The 23386-nt window shown below is 43.4% G+C and overlaps 1 protein-coding gene across 2 annotated transcripts in view; it reads right to left on the minus strand.

Moving 5' to 3' along the window:
* SETD3 (SET domain containing 3, actin N3(tau)-histidine methyltransferase) overlaps positions 1-23300 on the minus strand; it is a 59374-nt gene extending 36074 nt beyond the window's left edge. Inside the window, exons 1-6 of one of the 2 annotated variants that reach the window (XM_081142259.1) lie at positions 23120-23300; positions 11109-11218; positions 9274-9366; positions 6830-6978; positions 4671-4743; positions 4117-4373 (exon numbers count right to left, since the gene is read on the minus strand). In XM_081142259.1, coding sequence (XP_080998385.1) covers positions 4117-4373; positions 4671-4743; positions 6830-6978; positions 9274-9366; positions 11109-11211 — 675 coding nt within the window. In that variant the 5' untranslated portion in view covers positions 11212-11218; positions 23120-23300. The remainder of the gene's footprint in view (positions 1-4116; positions 4374-4670; positions 4744-6829; positions 6979-9273; positions 9367-11108; positions 11219-23119) is intronic. The other variant, XM_081142260.1, reaches the window with a different exon arrangement.
* Between the last annotated feature and the right edge of the window lie 86 nt (positions 23301-23386).

Below are 23386 nucleotides of genomic sequence, written 5' to 3' on the forward strand. Positions count from 1 at the left end.
CTACTCCAACTGGATGCTCATGAGGCCTTGTGTGTGATCAGACTTCTCCACATGTAGATGCATTAGGAAAACGTGGGCTAAATCTATCTCCGGCAATTCACATCTTGTGCTGCTCTGTGTGGCTCTGTCACAAGGAAATGGGGGAAGCAACTGCCTGTATTCAGCCACAGGCACTACAGAAGCCAGGAACCAAAGTGAAGTCTTCCTTTGCCTCTTAGTGGCCCTGTGTGTAGCAAGTTGTAAGTATGCCTGCTCCAGTCCCACCACGACAGCCCTGGATGGCAGGAGAACAGCCACCACGACTGCCTACTCGTCCTGAAGCATAAGTGAGGACACGTGGCTGCAGGGATGTGTGCCTTGAAATGACATTCACAGCAGTCAATGCACAAATGAGTTTACCCATCCACCACATGCCTTCCCTTGCACCTCTCAAACTGTTTGATCAAAGCCAAAGAGGAAACCCAAGTGGGACAAATCAATCACTTCAATGGGGAAACAGTGATTTTACAGACATGCCTCTACTCTGCTAAACCCTGTACACTGGCATTTACTTAGAGAGCGCCATATTCAACCACAACAACACAGGAAAACGTGCACGTCCTTGAGAGAGCTTTTAACCTCACGACAAGCTGCTATCCCACATGGCTGGGCCTGGTCCATCAGATGGATTATCAATGAAACAAACAGTTCATCCCCACGATCTCATTTCTTTTCCACTGATGCAAGTGAAAAACAGCTGGACAGCATTCGTCTGCGGTAAGTAAAGTCAAATCTCATGTAACATGCTTCACTTTCACACAATTGCATTACTTCAAAGTTGGGTATAAGCACATCCTACTTTTCCATTAATTTCTATCACAAAACTGGCCACACGTTTCCAGGCAAAACACCCAACATGGAGCTTAATTCTGGAATATTCTAATCTGCTAGGAGTTATTTTCATGGGTTTAAAACTCTCAAACAGTTATAAATGCCATTAAATTGTCTTCTGCCATTAATCCTCTCTTCTCCGTGGCTCCCTTTCCACAGACAGAAATGTCACCACTTAGGTCTGTCAATGCACACTCGCCTTTCCCAGCACCTGGCTGGATCACGTTTCTAAACTGAGCTTCTAGATCTGGCTGTAGGCATTCCTCTACCATTACACCGCAGTGTGAAGCTCCACCAGCAGGTGCTTCATCTTAACACACGGTACAGCTGGTCCTCAACGCTGTGAAAGGGTTCTGCGACTTTAAGCGAAATGACACGCAAGGACACCAATCTTACCATAGGCTAATGGATATGAACAAGAGTGGACTTCCTGTGGCATCTCAACATTATCCACACTGAACAAAATGGTTATTTCAGAACCCACTTGAGGCTTCTGGTTACGCACATCCTACCCTCTGCTGAACACCTGAAGGACACACTGCATACTGAACACCTCCAGAGGATACAGTATAAACACAATGTAAAACCCGTAAGAGACGATACAGCCCAGGCTCTGCTACCGCTGGAAGGACCAGCAGAGGCCTGGAAAGACTGGTTTTTGTTTTTGTGTTTTCTCATGAAAAAAAATTACACAAATTTATTAAAAGATAGCAAATACCCCAAAATGGGATAATTTGGTGCAGTAAACAAAAATTTCAATAAGTTTTCTGTGATATGTGACAAAGTAACCCTAATATTCAAACAGAACAGAAAATGGCAAACAATAGTTTCAGTGATTTTGAAGAACAGGCCTAGGAGACTTGCCGGGAAGGCTGTGCAAGAGAATGCAGTAAAGCAAGCTACAGACAGACAGTAACCTGAACTAGCAAGTGGCCACTAAAGGGCCCCTGACCAAGGAAATATGCCGGGAGGAAAGAACACAGGATATTATTTTTCTAGAGAAACACTGAGATAAAAAATGCCCTTCACAGAATGCTACCTGAGGAAATGGTTAGCAGAACTGGTGGACATCAGAGCCAGTGCTGCCTCTTTCGGAATAAAAATCCTGAAGGCTGGACTATGAGCTTTCGGTGCCCCCCTCCTGGGGACTTTGGAACCAGCACAGACACATGGAACCAAGTCGTGTTCACTGTAACATGACTGGCGCCCCACGAGACAGCACCAGCTCAGAAGAAAATCAACAGATCTCGGTTCAGACACACTGCTCAGTGCAGGCTCCAGGAAGATGACTTTAAATGGGAAGTCGTAACTAAAACAGCAGATCGAGTTCTAGAATTTGGACCCCCAATGGCATGCGGGTGTTTGTGATGCATGACACGTGCATTCCTCTGGGAAGAGGGTTCCCGACCCTGGAAAAGGTTAAGAGTCACAATGCCAAAAAAAAAAAAAAAAGAAAGAAAGAAAAAAAGGCCACCACAATGAGGCAGGTCACTGTAACGAAACGGTAACTATGAACTGATGTAACACCGCTCACTTCCTCCCTGAGTGATAATGTGCCAATGAAGTGACCTACTAAGAAGGAGCCAAGGCCCCACCGCTGATCCTAGAAAGCATGAGAGATACAGGTTGGGTGCTGATGTGAGAAAACGTGGCTCTAACAAAATAACAGTGCAACGCTAACATTTGCGTTCACTCAGGACTGCTACCAACTGCTTGTAGGAGCAATGAGAATATCCTAAAACTAGAAAGACAACTAGACTCAAAATAAGATGTTTTAAAACTTTTGCTTAAGTCTGTTTTTCTTTGTCATGAATCCTTATGCAAAATTCTTCTACTCCACGGCCTACACCTTCCTGGTTGGCACACAGTGCATCTCAATCTGAAACTAAATCACTGAGTAAGAAATTTTCTACAAAGCTCATTATGACGTATTTTCATTTTGTAACGATTCCCTTCTGCTGCCTAACTGTACTAATGTTAAGTGACGGTGACATTTTCTCCTTCTGAGAAAGAACCACACGTGGACTAACAGACTGTCAGGGTGATGGTGTTTGCTACATGGAATGCTGTGCTTCTCCCACTGGAAGATGGGTCCCAGGGCACCCAGTGGCATGTGGGGTCACAGGAGAGACGGGGCCAATTTCCCACAATGCCAACCTAACTTGATAATATGTCATTCAACATGATTTTAAAACTATAGCAAACCAACATTTGCATTAATTTTTAAGATTTAAAAACATGAGACCAAAACCCAGCAACAATAGCAACAAAACATGAGACTTCAAAGCCATTCTGAGCTTGTGATGGGTCACTTATGAATGGGTTTCTTAGTAGAAAAGATTAAGAAATACTAACATAAGGTACTGTGGGGACAGAGGGAGAAGCAATTTAAAACAATAAAAAAATAAGTAAATAAAAAACACAACATGTCCTGAAGATCAACACACAAAATGGTAACATAAACCAAGTGTTTCTGTAAAGCATCCAACCGCAATTAGGGCCTCACAGAGATAAACTCATTTGTCTGCTCAGCAACCCTGGAATCAGGTGCTGTATTTATCCCATTTTACAGATAAGGGAATGGGAGCAGAGAGACTTGCCCAGAATGAAACTGCTCCAAGAGGTGCTGCAGGGACCCGAATCCTGGCAGGCCATCCCGGAGCCCACCCTCTCAATGACTGCCACTGGCCTGTGGAGACGGCTTTGATCACGACATCTTTCGAGGGTCTCACAAGAACCTGTACTCCTATCAGCCATGGGCCCTGAGGCCTCGTTCACAACCGTACAGAGATTGTTATCTGACTCTTACTTAGAGCTAATTAAAACTAATATAATACACAGCACACTTTGAAAAAAATAAAGAAATCAGCATAATTTAGTAAATTAACTATCGATATTCTACTACCAATATATATGAAGAACCCACAAAAGGACTTATATTTTCTTGGAAAATTTATATGCAGAGCTATAAATGTATTACATTTATAGCATTTAAATTTTCACTGTACTCTGTTGTTTTCAGAACTCGGTGACTCTCATAACTTGGGAACAACTGCTGTTTATATAAATACTGGACACCATAAAGTCAGACAGTCAAGTCATCTTTCCGTGACAATTCTGGGAAAGTGGAAGCAATGCACCAGAACACCTCATCGCGTGACAAGGCAAACTGCTGAGGATCCTCGCGGAGGCGTGCGGCTTCCCCTCCCGCCACCCTCGGACAGGGACAGGGAGGGGCCCGCTCACCTGGATGACCTTGTAGAAGTAGGCGTACTGCCGAGCTGTGTTCTTATACTGGCTGAAGACATCGTGCACAGCCTGTGTGCACTGCAGGGACCGGACTTCATCTTCCTCAAAGTAGAGGGGAGTGTCGTACTCGCTGGGCAGCGTCTGAATGTAGGGCTGCCAGAAAGAGTTGGGGTCGGCTCGCTCGCACAGCAGGTGAAAGGCCAGTGTGATGTTCCCCATGGCCTGAAGAATTCGGTCTTGAGAGTACAAGGGCCCTGAAGAAACCCAGAAGTTAACAGAGTAAGCTCCACAACTTCTTTAAAAAGCATTTGTTTATATTATTAAAGTTATGGAAATCACTAAACAGTCCTGTAATGGTTAAAGTAACGTGCATCTCTCTTCTGACATTCGTCTACTATGTCAGATTATAAGCGCAGAAAACTCGATGTGAATTTGGGGCGGAAGTTCACCAGTTGAGAAAACAACCAAATATGGTACTTAGCTCCACAAATAAAATTGTACATATTTCTATCATTTTCACTTTGCTTTGAACAGTCAGAAATTATTCTCACCCAAAATTGAATTTTTAGCAGATTCAACAGTCATTAGTAATTTCCGTGGAACCCATAAAAATAATTCTTCTGCCTAGGAGGGAAAATAAGAAAACAGAATCATGAGAACAGCCATTCCAGTTTTCACTCCAGCTGTGTCTACGGGCAGAAACCCCACCACACCTGGGGGACAACTTAAGGGTGCATATCAGCACCGCATCACTAATTACCGAATGTATCTTAAATGTAAGCATTTATGGTGTCATTAAATGACTGGAAGCTGCTTTAAAATCCTATCTCCAGTAGAAAAACTAAGTATATATACCAAGAAGACAAATAATCAAGAGAGACTTTCGACTTTAACTTGAAGCAAACATAACAACTTGGGGTAAAGCACAAAGATGTTTACTTTATTCTTGCTGTACTTACATTTTTAAGGGCTAAAAACAAAACAAAATTTCTACCTCCAGCAAAACCCTGACTCTATCCACATGAACTAGAATATCTTATAGTGTTTGAAGCTGGAGTAATAGTCCCTCCTCTACGTGCCTGCCTTTCAACGTGACAGTTACCGGCAAAAGCCCCTAAGACACGTTTGGAAATGAGATGCCTTTTTCAGTACATTCTGTATGTGTATTTAAACAGCACCTTGACCATGCATGGTGATGGTATCACGGGTGTATGCAGATGTTTAAACTCATCCAACTGTATATATTAAACATGTCTAATTTTTTACATATGTTATACCTCAATAAATCTTTAAAAAAAAACAAAATCCGCACTTAGTGATGACAAACCACAGCTAAGATATTGTGGGCAGTCCTAGCCGGTTGGGCTCACTGGTTAAAGCATCAGGTGCATGTGGAAGCAACCAAGCGATGTGCCTCTCTCACACTGATATTTCTCTTTCTCTCTCTTCCTTCCACTGTCTCTGAAAAGCGATGGAAAAAATATCTGAGTTTAAAAAAAAAAAAAAAAAAAGATATTGTGGGCAGCACCCACACAAACGGTGCTATTCGTCTGATGCATGAGAAGCATGTGTGGCATCTCATTTATCGTCGTCTATCTACTGCCTGAATCATGGCGATGTGTGCCAATAACCTTACTATAGGCTATTAAGCATCATGAAGGAAGAAACCTGGGTTTTTTTTGGAAGTCTGGTATAGTAACAAAGTACACTGACATACTAGATTATTTAATAAATATCTAATAAGCCAGTGTATGGTTTATCAATGTGTCATCAAAAAGGTTAACTACAACCTGGTCAAAAATGTTACTGGAAGTCTGAGGGGCCTAATAATACCCATTTCCTCTACCCAAGTTGTGAACCAACTGAGAGACACACAAGACTCCAACAGACGGTCACCCAAAATATCACTGACTGAATCCCGGAATTAGATGGACCTCCCACCAAGTTACAGGCAGAACTAGAGTTCCAGAAGCCTCCCCAGGTGTGCCAGGCCCTGGAAAACTTAGAGGGCAGAAAGAGCACAGCACAGTGAATGCATGTGAGCAGCAGCTCTCACAGAGAGAAAGGCCAACTCTAGTTCCTTCTCCCAAAATCATCAAACAGAGTATTTCTAGAAGAGGCAGGAGTGAGAGGCAGAGAGGCTGCTGCTCCCCCATCTGGAAGGAAGGACCAAGAGTGAAGGAAAAGCATTTGGCCCTCAGCAGATGTCTATTTCTCTTCTCTTCCCATCACCTCTGGCTTGCCGATTCAGTAAATGGTACCTCCAACCACTCAACTATCCATTCCAGAAAGCCGGTAAGCATCCTCTACTCTGCTGTTCCCCACTACCACCCACGTCCAACCAACCACAGGGCCCATGTGCTCTGCCCACAAACCACCTGAGCCCACATCCTTCTCTGTATTTAAACCTCAGAATCCTGCAAGGCATGTCCCATGGTCTCCTAGCAGAGGCCCAGAAATGTGAGCTCACTTGCCCCATCGCTGGTTATTAGCACAGCTCCCATGGAGGACAAGCGGCAAGGGGCTGCCTGCAACACAGGGTCAGTTAGGGGACCGCTGCAGCAGGAGTGGCAGTGTTGGCTGCACCCTGCCCCCGCCCGCAAGGCTCAGAGAAAGCCCAAGGCATCTGTCTCCACATCTTGTGTCCTCTACACGACACAGTCCAAACACAATTAGACACCCCTCCCAGACCAACGGTGTATAAACTCACCTTGATATCTCTTGTTGCTCTCAAACCAAAGCCCTCTTCTTTGAAATTAACCATTTCAAAACCCTCAACCGAAGCTCCATTTTCAGAGGCCCATTTCATTAGATTAGGAAAGTAATCTTCTCTTTTTCCATCAAAAGTAACAGACAGACCTGTATCAATCCATGTTTTACAAAACAAGAGCTACTTTTAGGACATATATCATTCATGCTACTCTCAGAAAATAAAAAAACAAACAGATCATAACTAACACATGAAATATTAATAACACTCCAATCTTGAGAAAAATTAAAGCTAATCACCAGATAGTCACAGTACATAGGGTTACGAGAAATACTGACGCACGCCAGGTAATATGAATACTGCCAGGTAATATGATGGGAAAGGGGGAAAGCCTTCGTAACTACTGCAGATTCATAGAGCAGCTCCCCCCATAAGTCAACGTGCCATCTCTTATATGCACATTTGCTGTAACAAAATTTCCATGAAAACAAAACTCAGTAGCTCTCGCATGCGCGCAAGAAGACGTGTGCCCTGGCAAGGTGGCTCAGTTAGTTGGACCTTCATCCCATACACCAAAAGGTTTTGGGTTCCATCCCCAGTCAGGGTGAGTATCGGAGGCAATGGATTGATGTTTCTTTCTCACATCAATGTTTCTCTCCTCCCTCCCTTTTTCTCTCCCCCCTTCTTCTCTCTCTAAAATCAGTGAACATATCTTTGGGTGAGGATTAAAATAAATAATAATAAATAAATGTGTGTAAGGATGAGCCCTGGTCCTAAGAGCACAAAACTAGAGAGCTCTGCAACAGAATTCTATGGGGCAATTTAAGTGCACTGCATCTATATGTGTCAATACAACACAAAACTGAACACTGTATTTTTTAAAAAATCAAGTAAAATGATACCACTCATGCCAATTTTTAAAATACCAACTACTATCATATATTTTTGTGGGGTTATAGATGAAGTAGAAAAACATTCACAGGAAAGTTAACACACACACCCTGGGGGGAGGGATGGAATCGGGGGCTTCAGCTAGCTGTATGTATAACATTCATTTCTTAAAAACAAATACAAGTAAAATAACGAAGGGAGGAAAGGGATCAGGACAGTAGGTGGGAAAGAAGGAAAGGAGAACTTGAACAGGTAAGGCTTAAACATGTATTCAATTTGGGTAGTAGATTCTTAGGCATGGTTATATTATTTCCTGGATTTTTCAGCTTGAAATACTTTCCAGCTTGATATTTTGTTTAAAGTATTCAGAAGGATGAAACACCATGCTTAGGAAAAACCATTGTTGTTGTTTTTGGTGAATCAAGGGAGAGGAAGGGGAACTTTATTAACATGAGGAGCTGGGTGTGGAAGCCAGCCTGGGCGCCTGTCACCGTGTCACCACCATGTACTTAAAGGTCCACTAGGCGTGTGGAACAGATTTGCCAGGCTCTGGTGCCAGGCTATGTATACAGATGCTCGCTAAATGAAGACAAAGAATTTGTTAGGAAAAATCTAAGACTTAGAGAACAAGTGAGTGCTCTGGCTTTGGTGTCAGTTATAGTATACGGTCTCTACTCAGAAGACAAGCAGTCCCATTCCCAGTGAGCCAGGGTGAGCACAGTCTACGACTGGTGCAGAGAAACGCCTTATAAAGGGGCCTGTCACTGTGTGGAGTTTGAGACCATCTAACCCAAAAGCTGCAAGTTTGCAGGTGTGCCTGGGGAGCAATCAAGCTCGGGCTTCAGAGGCAAGTAAACAAACCCTCTTCTGACTCACTTTCATGACAACAAACAAACAGGGAGCCCAAGGCAGGCTGCTTATTATGCCTTCTCCTTCCACCTCCCATGTGGCCCTGAATACCAATCTTTACTTTTTGTGCTTTACAGAACAAAAACAATAGAAATATTGAATAGGCTTTTTCAACTGACACTTGGCCCCATCGCCAGCCTGGCTGACAGTCATTCTGTCGTTTTCTGAATATACCCTGTACAAACGCAGCTTGGGAAACAGACCTACATCTCTTTTTTAATCAAAACATGACTGAATTCATCATAAATCTTGATAAACATTAACCAATCAGTATATACTTGCATGTTGTATATACATACACAGCATATAGACTGACCTCACACCCTGAAGGAAGCACAGTATAGAGAGTTAAGTATATATCTGATAAAGTAAAGGTAAATAAAAGTTGTGTCATTTTAGCCCCCAAAACAAACACTTTTCCCCCAAAGCTCAACGGTTTTCCCCTCCCAAGGCAGGCTAGGGCATCTCAGAAATGAAAGGCTCCAGAGAGTCCAGTCTCTCCCAGCCTAGCAGCCCCTCCCTCTATACAAGGATTGCAGAGAGGATGAATGACCGAGACCTTGACTACTCTGAACACCTTTCTGACCTATGCCAAGACTCTACAGGATGTTCTTAAAATATGATTATCATTCCAGAAAAGGTACCTTTTTGCTTTTTCCGTATTTTCTCCACGAGAGACCGGATCTGCACATACTCCTCCCACTCCTTCCCTGGGCCGGGCGCAGGACTACTGCATTCTGCAACACAAAAACCATGTCTCAAGCATTTCTTCCCACTTAGGCTGTGATCTTCATAAGGAAGAGGGTTTGGGTTGTTGCTGTTGATTTATTTTTAAAGGACAAAGAAACTACAGCTTTGATGATGAATGTGAGGAGCATAAATCAGGTAAACTTTTCAAAGCATGTAAAGCCTCTGACACCATTCAAATACCACCTATTCAACTGTGACCCTAGTACCTAAGTTAGCATCTGGTACATCCGCCTCATTCTTACTGCTGATACATTTTCCTCAGAATATACTTGTGAACAGAAAAATCTAAAAAGCTAAGCTAAAATGCAAAACACTACCCTGAAAACTCTTCCAGATGGTAAAAGAAGGTAACATTGATAGTCAACATTTCTAGTTAAACCCCATAATAATGGCTCCCTAAGGGAACCATTAAGTTGGACATAAGGACAACTAGTCAACAAACATTTCACATCCATGTGTAAGACACTATATTAAGCACTCTGGGGGAGTCACACAAAGACACTGCACAGTCATTGCTGAAAGAGAAGCTGAGATTCTACTATAGGACCAGAACCTAAAGACCAACATCCAAGTCCCAGCAGTGTTCTGGAAGGCTGCACACTGGGTACCCACCAGGCCTGCCAGCATCTCCTTCCTTTATAAACAGCTGTATCAGTTTAAAAGAGAGCCCTTCCCATGATCCTGCCAAATTTCTTGGCCCCCTTTGTTCTCCAAGGAAAAGAGTTTAGGTGGTAAATAACTAACAATAACTATCTATATGCTGACACATAAGTAGTAAGGTTGACCAGTCTTCTTCATTCTTCCCTCAACAAATACTGGCGGAGGCCCTGGACACAAGACAGGGCCCATCCTCAAGCTGCCCCCAGTCTAGCGGGGGAGACAGGTGGTAAGGACATCAGTGCTCTGTGGAGAGCCCACATTGCTCTTGGGCAGGAGGGGATATAGGGGACTATGGGAGCACTCAGGAAGGGACCAGATCCAGACTTGGCTGCTGCCTGTTTTTCAAGGAGAAAAAGCTATAATTTTATTTGGGTTTTAGCCTGTCATTAATATAAACATAAGGGGCAAAGAAAATGAGACAAATCTAGTTAGTTAATAGAGTGACCACAGCTAAATTTGAAACATACATAGCACCAGTTTAAATTCACAATTTAAAAACAGGAACCAGTTTATAGTAACTTCCAAAGCAAGATTTTTCATTTCCCTGAACCGAGAACTTGACTTCAGCATGTGAACATTGGAGAACTATTACTGAATCACTGAACAAAAAGGTGAGTGTCCCAGTAAGGAAGCCATTCAAAAGGGCTGCTTGAGAGGCACGCTGTGATTGCCTTGGGCTTGACAGCCCATAACCCACCTTTTATTTCCTCACATGAACACCGAGACTTGGAGGGGTTAAGTAATTGGTCCAAGGCCACACTGTTAAGAAGCAGTAGAGACTGTCCCTGTCCACCAGTGCCCAGGGAAGCCCACGTTCTGGGAGCCTGTGTACAGAAGCTTTGTATTCAGTGTTTTATACAGGCCTCATTATAGTCACATGGTCCCCACAGGTAGCAGCAGTTCCATTTTACAGGTGGGGAGGCTGCAGGGTAAGAGGATCTGTAACATGCCCAGGCCACATGGCTAACTTCACGCTTCATGGGAGTGACACTCCCACACAGCACTGTGGATATAGGAGTACAAACCACACGCCCCACAGAAAGGCGGGAAGGCCAAGTGCACAACTTACTCTGCAGCAGCTCACTTGTCAGGTTCAAGGTTTCCTTTGGCGACACACTTGCTGTAGCACCAGTGCCTGATTTCTGTGTTTTTACTCGACTCTTCTTACCCATTTTCTGACTGCAGAGAAGAGAAAGAAAAGAGAAAAAGATTACATTTCCGAAGAACAAAATCAAGAAATAATATGTAACACAGCAGTGGTTTAACCTGAAGTTTCCTTCCAGGAAAAAAAAAAAAAAAAAGGAAAAGATGTGTAATAAATGTTTGAAGGCTTTCAAATGAAAAAAAACAACAACGACAAAAAAAACAACTGCTTTGGAGTCTCTGGGAGAAAAGTTTATTCTTTTTTACCTACAAAAACTATAGAAGAAAATTTTACTCTAGTATTCTTTTCAAATAACAGATGTTATCATTTGTACTAAAATGTTTATTCCGTGATACTACAGAGGTAAAAGTTATGTACACATGAGTGTGCAGCAAACCACCATCTGGGCACAAAAACCTTCATGCCTGTCGCCTCTCCCCACTTTGCTTTATTTATTTTTAATCTACACCCAAGGATATGTTTCCTATTGTTTTTGGGGGGCGAGGGGGGGGAGCTGAGAAAGAGAGAAACATCGATGTGAGAGAGACCCACCGATTGGCTGCCTCCCACACGCACCCTGACAGGGGCCTGGGATTTAGCCTGCAACTGCAGTAGGCGCCCTTGGCTGGAATCGAACCTGGGACCCTTCAGTCTGCAGGCTGATGCACTAACCACTGAGCCAAACTGGCCAGGGCACCCCACTTTGCTTTAAAAATAATCATTTCTTGGGACATTTTAGAGCTCAAAGAAGCTTCAGAGAGGCTAATCTAATCTTTTCATTTTGTTCCACAGAAAATTGAAAGTGCCTTGCCCAGGGTTTCAGACAATAGACTTGAATGAGGTCCTGTGTGATCTAACATACAAGAAACAGCCAGGCTATTCCACAAGCAGACGAGTTTCAGTCTGTCAGTAACAAAGCAGGAATAAGTCCATTTCCAACAGGCACTTAGGACCAGGGCGACAAGCATCCGCATGGTGCTCTGTCCTGGTCAGACACATCCCACCCACGACCTCCGTGTCCCTGCCACACCCACAGCGGCCAGTGGTAAGGACAGCTGTGTCAAGGGGCTTAGACTCGACTACTGCTGGCCAAGAACCCTGCGGCAGACCCACGGCTTCCAACCTGAAATCCTGTATTTGTCCAGCACACAGGCGGCTCTAGACCAGGTGTCCTGGCTGGAACAAGCTGTCCTGGTCTATGTGCTGGGAGGACAGCTCAACTAGGGAGCCAGGCCTGTGCCCTCAGGGATGGGGAGGAGGGGAAGCAAGACTCACAGCATGGAGAATTCCTCAAACCCGTGAGGTAAGGAACTAAACAGAGGAGCGCAAGGGAGAAACTACAACTAAAGAAATCTACAGTTTCGGAGTGAGTTTGAGAAGGTGTTAGCATCCAGTGTGGAAGGTTTCCTAATCCAACCCCAGATTAGCTAATACTGACGTCCCCAAAACCATGGGTCTGAAGTAACTACCTACCCTTTTCATTTAGAATTCAAACACTTGTTACACACAATGAATAATTTTTATTGTGATTTCAACTGAATCTGGAGCTAGATTCCCAGTATCAACAAATGAAACAGTAGCGTAGGTATCCTGAGCATCCTTAATGCTCTCAATGGAGAAACTACCTATTAGAAATTCCTAACTTTCTACAAAGACCACATATTTATCTCCACTATTTAGTTCAAACAGTCACAATTATATTTATAGAAAAATATAAAGATGTGCCAAGTTAAATGTGTGTATAAACAACCACCCACACATTCACTCAAGTTAAAATCCCCAATATTAGCTAGAGGTACAATGCTGAATGAACATTTTCCCAAAATTTAGTCTGAAATCAGGTATAATTTACAAATTCTTACTGTATTATCTGGAGAGAAACAAAGTATAAGGTAAAAAAAATGGATTTAAATACTACTTAACACAAAAGAAAATATGTAGAAAAGCCACACAGAATTGACAGACAAGTGGCTCCTACAAACAATCATAGTTACCACTGTTGAGAGGAAGGGGCAGCTAAGAAAGAACAGTGTGCCAAGAGTTTCATATATATCTACTTTTCTCTACCATCGATAGTTTAAAACCTACAGAATTCGCAAAATGTGGCTCTTTTAAAAAAAAAAACTATTTAGCCCGGCCGGGCGTGGCTCAGAGGTTAAGCGTGGACCTAGGATCCAGGCGATCAGGGTTCGACTCCTGGTCAGGGCACAAGCCCGGGTTGCGGGCTTGATCAATGACACTTTCATCGTTGATGTTTCTCTCTCTCTCCCCTTCCTTTCCTCTCTCTGAAATCAATAAAGATATATTTAAAAAAAAACAAAATAAAATATTTAGCAAGTCCACAACGATCTTTCCACCTAATAGATAAAACAGACTTTAGAAGACAGTAAAATAAATGCATACTCAATTATTATTCAAATCGCTAATATGAAGTGGCATCTGTAATCCACAACCACTTCTGACTAATCAAGTGATTCTTTTACATATAATTCGTGTAGTAGAAGAAACGGGTAAAGAAATAAGATAAAGTGCATTTAGGGACCTTGGCTGATATTGGGATGGCAGTGAGGGAGAGTACTTGATGCTTAACCCATTTTTACAAAGTCTAGTTCACATATATTGAGCAGACTGAGATGGAATTCAGCTGTGTGAGGTGTTTTTTTAATTCAAAAATTCTAAATGGAAAGGCTATATATTTGTATTTTTCCTCCGTTGCTTTCAACTAAGTGCAACTAGAATAAACATTTTGATTGCACTTATTTGGCAATTTATCCGGGAAACCTTAGCTCAAGCCCAGCATCTGGTTTTCAATGCAGCCACTTTACAGCTGGATTGACTGAAGGAGAGAATGGCTATGACTGCCTCCTACCTCAGGCACCAGCTGGAAGGGAGGGTGAGAGCCTGCCTAATCTTTGTGTAGAAGAAAAGAATCTCACTTAAAATACTTTGCAGGCCATTAGGATCGGATTACTGCATTCTGAATTAAAAGCACAAATTATAGGATGATGGCTTAGGAAACTGAAATCACTGACAGATTGCAAAGTATTTAACTGCAAAGTTTTCTTCTCTCCTACAGGAACTGATAGGGCACATACCATCTCTACGATGCATGGTACTACGTTAAATGAACCTAGTGTGTACTGAAAATGCGTCCCCACTTTGCACGGTGGCAGGCATTAGCAGCAGGTCAAGCCACACTACCTTACACCAGTTTTAGTGCCTAACTAGCACCCACCATTCCAATCTCTATCAAAGGAGGTCCTGTAGGGCCACAACTCAGAAGTAGCAAGAAGTCAAGGCAAGCAGGCAGACAAGAAGGTGGAATTAACTCCAACTCAGGAGCTACTTAGGTACAAAGATGAAGGTAGACCTATAAATTGCACATAAGTATAATTTAAATCTTCAAACCATGTGCGTTATCATACAGACAGATATAGATATACACATACCCAAACTTGAGGTTTTAGAAAAATACAGATGTCTCTTGCTTTCTATAATTTTCTATTTTTCCACTAATTTACACAATTTTAGAGATGCTTAAACCGTTTCTGATTGACTTTTCAATACATTGATTTAGTTCTAAACTGCTGTTGTATTAAGCTGTAAATACTCTTAAATTAAAATGAGGCTCCTATTTAATGGAAGCTGCAAAAAAATCTTTCATAAAGTAAAGAATCATTTGGTATCATGAATAATCAGCTTCCTATTATATCTTTCTAACAGAAAAAAGAAAACTGAAGTGTAAAGGAACAGCTGTAATCTGTCAAAAAATTACCTTGAAACCACTCACATTCCTCCCATAAGGATTCTAGAATTGTGGAATTTCAGGTTTGGAAGAGACCTCTGGAGTTACCTGTGCTAACCCACAACCCACAAACATTAAGGCAATGACATCTAATGTGACTTAGCAGTTATGGCCGGCAAAGTGTTTTGCGAACCACTGTCAAATTCCAGTCTGAAAGCCCTGAGGCAGAGTGAAGCCTGCCAACCCTAACAACTCACCCCTAATGAGTGCACCCCCCCTACCCCCCCCACCCCCCGAGGTTCAAGTGGTAGAGGTGTTCCTTCACCCCCAAGGCAGTCTCCAGCTGTGAGCCCAGCAGTCCTACACTGTTGGAAAGTTCGCTGTCCTCTTCAGCATCTCCCAATTCTGCCTTTAAAAGGGAAACCACCCTTTAAATTTTTGAAGACAGCTTTCTGTGCCCTCCAAAGCCTTCCAGTCTTCAGACATAACATGCCCTCAAGACATACTTCTCAGAAGTGGGCAAAGCCACTTAGAAAACACCGTTCACTGAAAAAGAATACATCTAAGCCAACAAAACCTTTCAGATGTGCTCTGAGAGGGGCACAGTTCTGTGGGACGACTGCCATCCTGGAACTCAATTCGAGATTTTACTAATATACCTACAGCAGAAGGTATATTACTGCGCCTGAGCTTTTCTACAAGCCAGGTGAACAAGTGCAGTCATTCACTCATTCAGTGCACATTTCTTGAGCATCTAATCTGAAATGCAAAGATAAGTGACACGTGGTCCCAGAGCCTTTAGGATAAGCCTTTAGGATAAGACGGTAGTCAACTGACACCTTTTATCACATATGTGATCTTCAGCAAGATAGACGTCCTGTATTAAACAACTGAGATTTTGAGCCTAAACACAAGTATTCACACTAACAACCACACTGTTTGTTTCTAGGCTATTGGAACCATGTCATCCCTGCCACACAGTGTCCTATGGCAGGTCCCCAGCATGACTGTCTTCATCATAACTGTGACATTTGGGCATTCACTATATCAGGAGCTGAAGTAAGCATTTTACACAATAGATAAAGATTGACATTATGCCCATTTTACAGACAAGAAAGCTGAAGTTTAGAGAGATTACTTAATTTTAGGCAAGATGACAGACTCAGTGGGTGGCAGAGCCTCACCAGCACCCCTTCATGGCAAACTTTACTGATATTCAACAGTATTTCATGGCACCCCTTGTACAGACAGAACCAATACAGGGGATCCCCGGTAAGGATGACTAAGGCGGGAGATCATCAAAAGAGGGACACCTCACTTGAATGGCCATATTTGTTGGGGCACCAGATGTCTTCAGGTTGGTGGCACTGCCAAGGTGTCTGCAGGACCAGGTGCCTGCAGGACCGCCCAAAACAGCCCAGACTAGCAGGAACACCTCTAACTCTTGGCTGGGAATTTTTCTCTCCGTAGATGGAGAACCAGTCCACAAGGCCTCAAGATACCCCTTTGGGTGAAATTTGACCAAAGTCCCTCAAGCTTCTTTTGCAACATAGCTTGGCCCCACTATGTTGGCCAGTTAATGGCACCATTAAGTTTAATACTATCCTGCGGTTAGACCTGTTTTGCCACTCCCAGGGAAGTGGATGGAGGATGAGGCATCCTTGGATCAGTGTGTCTTTCCCACATACGCAAGCTCTCAGAAATCACCCTCAGCTATATGCTACCTGTAAACAAGATCTCTCTATAAATGCTACAGAGTCTGAAAGAAAAATATGCCCAGAAGGAAAAAACATTCCAAAGAACAGATGAGTGAATTTCTTAGACCTTAGCCAACATTCCCCAGTCCTTAAGGCATTAAAAATGACTGTCCTTGTTTTACAAATAAAGTCTTTACAGGGCCAGAGGTGCGGCTCCAGAAAAAATCAAAGCCCACTAAATCCTTTTACCTTCCCCAAAACTCCCCAGTTCAGCTCAAAATACTCCTAGATAATTGGCTTTATGAAAGCAAAGTCCTAGGACCTTTGAAATGCAAATACCTGGTCAAAACTCTCACCTATGTCATACTTTAAAATGCAAGTCTCTGGGAGGTAACCCTATTAAAGAAAAAACCACCTTAGCTACCTAAATCAATTTAACTTATTTCAACTATTCCTTTTTAAATTTGTGAATTTTTTCATTAAAGTTACTGAATATGTAGATATTTTGAAATAACATGAAATACTGAAACATTGATTACTACAAGTCTTGGGTTCACCTGCTTTTGGCTTTTTATGGAGGAAAGTCTGTAAAGTGGATTTGAGAATATTGATGTAATATCCAGTACTTTGTTGAAGGTGTGTTTCTTGAAACTGAGAGTGTGTTTAAAATGTGTTCATAAAAGTCAATCTAAAGAAGGCTAATTGCTCACTTTACAGTGGTCACTAAAAATCAAAAGTTTTTAAGAGTTAAGAATTTTAATAAGGAAAAATTATATGGTTTTGGTAATAGAAGGTACAAGATATGGAAATATATTTTAAAGGAAAAAGAAAGTGAGTTCTAAATCTGGTTATTTTGGAATGGGTAAAAAGGTTTGTGAAAATTGTAAAAAGGTTTGTGAAAGTTACAGAAGGTTTGTGAAGAGAAATGCTAAAAGAAAACTGTATAAGTGAGACAGGCCAGTAAGCCAGGACAAGCAGAATAAGGAAACTGAGGCAGAGCATTAAACAGCAGTTTGCAACCATCTAGAAAATTTAGATGCCAAACAGTTTGCAGCCATCTAGTAAAACCTGTATTCCCTAAACTAAGGACATTTCAGAGTAAATGGTTTGTACTTCTCCCCAACCACAGAGTAAATAGCTTAAGTCTCCCAAATCAGGGAGACAGATAACAGAAATCCAATTAGTGCCATTTGTTAACCACGCCCAAGGACAAATAAAGTTAAGAGAATTAAGCCTCATTTTGGTAATCGGCATAAAGCTGATGAATTCTACTGAGATCCTCCCCTATACCCCCAGTCTTTAAAACTCCTTAAAATGAAGGTCCAGCATGCCTTGTCCTAAATTATAAATTTAATTAACTAAATACATTTTAAGATCAAAAGCAAGCTAATACAGAGTTAGATTTTGGTTCATGGCAGTCTTTCTAGGTAAGGAACGAAGGCTGCTTTCCTGACAGATGGCAAGGGAGGAACCTCAAGAACTTGAGGAATTCACCCAAGTCTATGGGTACTGCAGGCAAACCTGATGGCAACTAGGTGGCTCCACTTGTTTGCCCTGAGGGGCAAATTAAAATTCAATCAAGAGATTCCAGAAAAGCAGATTTAAAAGAGCCCATACAATCAACTGCTGTTATTGTATTTATGCAAATAACCAGGCCAAATTGAAACTGGACTTAATACAGTAAATAAATTGGTCTTAATTTGGCTCTTTAATAAAAACAAGGGTGATATTAGGCGGGAAAATGTGTTTCAACAGACTCTATTATACAGTTGTGAATATTAGCCTAATTCATTAATTGTCTTAAAGTTTTACTTTTCACCTAAGAATTGAACTGGATCCTGAATTTACCTAGTTTTCTTAAATATGTGGCTACTACCCTCCAAACTATTGCTTCATTTTTCTCCCATCCTTTGACTCGAGATTAGTGAGAACAAAAACGTTTTTTCCTTCCACCATACCATTTCATAATTCTTGCTGTTCTAACCTTTGCTCCAATAATAGTAAAATGTATAACAGTTTGTCTCCACCAGGTTGCAAACCCTACTCCCACTCAAGGAAAACCACCTCTAACACCACTGCCACCTCTTTCCGTGCCCAGGCCTTGTGCCTCTGACAGAGAGCAAGGATCTCCGGGCTCTGAAGGAAAACATGGCCCCCTTTCAGCAGGAAGCAGCTACAGAAGAGACCCTCACCCCTTTTCACTGAAAGAATTCAGAGCCAAGACCCTTGATGGGGGGATGTGATAGGCAGATAGACAGACATGAGCAGAGCAAGGGCAACAGGTGAGGTACAGAAGGTCACCAGGGTGAAAAGCCCTGGATGCCTAGCAAAGGACAATTGTAGGGTGGGGCCTCGACCCCAGGGTGGCCTTTCCTCCCCTAGCATATCATATCACTGGTCCTGCAGTTTGGACCCCCTGACCTTTCTTACCTAGAGATAACATCGAGGCCTCAGTCGTGTTTCAGCTCCAGGCCCAGAAGAGCAACAAAACCAGCCACAGCCGACCTCAGGACCAGCTGCACTGGATAATGACCCCCTGCCCTGGTGCCAACCAATCCATCAGGGGAGACCACAACCCTGAAAGGACACACCTGGAAAGCTGCTGAATATTCTATTAAGATCTTCCCCTGGGACCTCCCCTAAAATCTCCTCCCTTAAAAACCTTATTTTAAGGGTTTTAAAACCGAGCCCACTCTCCGTCCTGGGAATATGCCTGTGTCTTCGCTTTTGTCTTCAGTGCATTAGCTTCCTCGCTCCCAAGCTCCTAGGGCCCTTCCTTTGCCTCTATAACTTGTTTCCTAAGCCCATTTCTTCTAGAAATTACTTCTACCTGTGATTAATCAAATAAATGTTCTCTTGTAGTTCAGGTCTTGGCTCTGAATTCTTTCCTAGCCAGAACCCAAGTACCAAGGTTGCTGAACGCAGGTCCCGGTCTTAGCACACCAGACTAACATCCAGTGCCGTTCTGGCCGCCTACAACAGTCATAGAATTTTTTAGACCCTATTATGCTAGTGACAAGTGAAACGCAGGATCACAGATAGGTAATAAACCTAAAATACTGCATATTTATTAAGAGCTCTATGTAGACATCTGATTATCTACATTTTCTAGACAATTCTTTAGTTCTTCAAAAAAAGTGAACGCATTTCCTCTTGCTCAGTCCCTCAGCCCTCCCTCCCTCTGCACCCCCACTGCTGAGCCTGGGCATGTAAAATTGTACTTTAGCTTAGCAAACAGTAGCCCTCCGAGCCCTTTCAAAATTTTAACTTCAGAGTTGCACTTGTCTTCCATTTTCAGCCAAGAATGTTTAGACTTATCTTGATTATTAATTAACTTTCTTTCTTGAGAAAGTTTCAGTCTTCAGTGTTTGAATTTTATAATCATTTAGAATCATTTTTCTTCTATTCAAATTTATTTCAGTTGTTAATACCTGTGTTTGTACCTCTTGTTTTAAGATCTGTTTATTTCCAAAACCTGGAGGAAACTCCCCACCTGGAAATCTGTCCACCCAACTAATCTCAGCTTGAGTTACTAGGTGAATTTAACAACAAAAAGCAGGATTTCTAGTCTTGCCAATTGTGCTAATTAAGCTTTTTTCTTAAGCCTACCAACTAACTTTTTCTTAAATCTCAACTCCTCTGTAATAGGAAAACATATTGTGTATTAATATTTTGTTAGAAAGTTATTTTTACTTTGAGAATAAACATGTGAATTAATTATATTTGCAGATCAAAATATTAAACATCTCCAATTTTAGAAATAGGAAAATGAGATGACAAAAGGTAATCCAATGTACAGAAGTCAATTTTGCTGAATAAGATACACCTGTAAATGCAACAAAAGTGAAAACTAGAAAAATTTAACAGCAAGGAATCCTTAGTCTGATGCTCTCAACTAGCTAAATATGACTCAGGTTGAACGGATATCCAAGATAAACACTTCCATGACAGTAGCAAGAGAAAAAAGATGCACAGCAAATCAAAATATTGGCCCAAACAGAATGCAAGCTAATTGAGAAAACATAACTGGCCACAAGCAACTTCTAAAATAACATAATAAAGATATATTCACTGCTCTGTTAAAAATGTTTATTTAATGCCACTGTAATAAATGACAACCATTCCTCTGGGGGGAACAAAATCTAGGCTCCATTCCCAGGAGTTAGGTACAAGGAGAGGAAACACACTTAAAACTCTCCCTCCACAGCCCCAACAGAAGCACCAAGCACAGCAGCCAAGGACAGACAAACCAGTTTCTGAAGATAAAAACCCTCCCAGTGAAAGATATTCATCAAACTACACAAAAAAAGACACTATTATTACATTTCTAAATGCTACTTCAGATTAGTGATAAAAAGATGACTTTGTAATTCAAACATTTTAAGGGATTCAAAGCACCTCAAACTAAATTGATATCTAGTAAAAAAAAAAAAAAAGTAACCCTAAACTAGGAGATAAGATTTTTACTCATAGTTTTACTAAAATTCCACACAGCATAAGCTATGTACCAGGTTTTCACTGAATTCAATAATTATCTATGAGCAAGCCTCTATTGTACTAATGTTGATACTTTCCGAGCTGTCATCTCTTGTCATTCTCTTCTGGATATTAAGAAGGCCGTTCTCAAAACTAAAACTTTAAAGTTGAACTTTAGAATGGAAAAATATTTGCGTACAACCTTCACAGTTTTCTCATTTACCAGTAGCCTCCAAAGTGCAGGTTTAATTATCACTTAAAAGGTGGCCTAAATGTTCACCACAGGAAGAGAGGCTCCATAAGTGCTCCTTTCTGAGTGACAATCTTATTGTACTCCTGAACAGAATAGGCGGACTGGACAGAAACTTTCATTTCTATAGCACCCAGAGGCATACATGTTGCAGTCGTCAAGCCCAGCATCATTCCTACTCCAAGGAAAAACCTGAGAGAGGTTAGCATACAGAAGAGATGGGAAGCAGTAACCATTTTACTCCTTCGGGCTGGAGTTCAATAGTAACTTACGATTTTGGATACACAGAAAAAGCAGGGCACGGCAGAAGGCTAAAAAACGAGGATGTTTGGGGTCCCAACGAAGAGGCTGTTCTATAGCTGTTTGAGAACTCAGCTTTGCAAACTACTTTCTTGGGAAAGAGAGAGGCTCCTTAAATTGCTGGAACTGTACCAAAATGTCAATCACAGCAGCCCCCGGGACTAATTCGGTCAGGCAGGCCTGCATGCATGGCAGCCAGCACGGACAGACACAGTATATCACGGCCAGGGCAAGTCTTACAGCGGCTTTTATTTTGCTATATTCTCGAGTTAAACACATTCACTTAAAATAGGAAGAAAAACCTATCCAGATTATTACTGATTAGTTCACTTTTGAAATACCAGTGGGGTCATTCTTGAGAAGAAAAACGGGGGAGGGAGAAGTATCATTTACATATAATAAAATTCACAGGTTTCAGCGTGCAGTTCTGAGTTTTAACAAACGCATATCACTACCATCACGATAAGCTACAGGCAGATCCACTGCTAAAAAGTTAACTCTTCGGAGGTTCTTACAAGCAAAATTAACCTGTCAACATACTTCAAAAGTATTTTTGCTTTTGAAACATCACCGCCTGCACTTGGAAAAGCACAAAAATACCCATCAAGTGATCCTAAACGTGTCAGCACACGGCGGGGGGGAGGCCTCCGCGGCAAGTGGCGCCCGACACGACACGGATCGCCTCCTTCTTCCCGAGTGGAAACGGGAGGGGCAGAGCCGCGTCGCCCGGCTGGAGCCACGAGGAGGTCGGATTTAATGCCGGAATGACAAACTCCAAAGCACTGAATTCTTCTCCCTAGTAGGGCACGAAACGTGCGGAAGATGGCCAGGACGCGTGGGAAGAAAGATGACCTATTTTCAACGACTGTTTTTATAACTGAGAAATGAGGGAGAGAAGCGGGGGGTAGTCCCCGGGCACCCGGCGGGTACCTGAGGTCTGGAGAGAGAGGAACATAAAAGCCACCCAGCCTTCGCCCGAGCAACGGGGTGACGACGGGAAGGAAGGAAGCGAGAGCGCGAGCCGGACGCACGCAGAGCCGAGCCGAGCCGAGCCGCCCGGCGCGAGGGAGCGCGGCCCCGGCCCCGGCCCCACCCGGTGGGCGAGAGAGACCCGGCGCTCCCAGCACCTGCCGCCGCCTCGGGGGCGGGCAAAGCGGGGACCGGAGCGCCGGGCGCCAGGAAGGGACGCGCAGCAGCGGCGAGCACGCTCAGGCCCGGACAGGGCCAGAGGGCAAAGGCCAAGCGGCGCCCTCCGACCCCGCCGGGCGCCCCGCAACCAGCCCACCCCTCCAGGCCTCCGGGCGCACCCCAATCCCCCGCACCCCGGGTCCACAGCGGCCGGCGGAGCGCGGGCCGGACCTCGGCCGAGGGACGCCGGCTGGGTAGGAGGCGGCCTCGCAACACTCGGGGGCGACGGCGTGTCTGCCCCGCGGGTCGTGCGCGCGGAGGGGCCGCCGCCGGGACTCACCTGCCCGCCTGCCCCCTCGCGCAGCGGCACCGGCGTAACACTCCGGCCCAGACCCACCGTCCGCCTCAACCAAGCCCCAGGCGGCGGCGGCAGCGGCTGCCGGACGGGAGGGGCGGGACGGCGGCCTGAGACGGCCCCGCCGCCGCGGCCCAACCCGGATCCGCAAGCCCCGCCCCCGGCCGCCGCGGCCACCGCCCATTGGCCCGCGGCTGAACGCATGGGCGCGGTCCCGCCCCACCGCCCCCCTACCGTTTCGCTCCGGCTCCT

The sequence above is a fragment of the Miniopterus schreibersii genome (assembly GCF_964146895.1).
Source record: "Miniopterus schreibersii genome assembly, chromosome: 1".
Classification (NCBI taxonomy): Eukaryota; Metazoa; Chordata; class Mammalia; order Chiroptera; family Miniopteridae; genus Miniopterus; species Miniopterus schreibersii.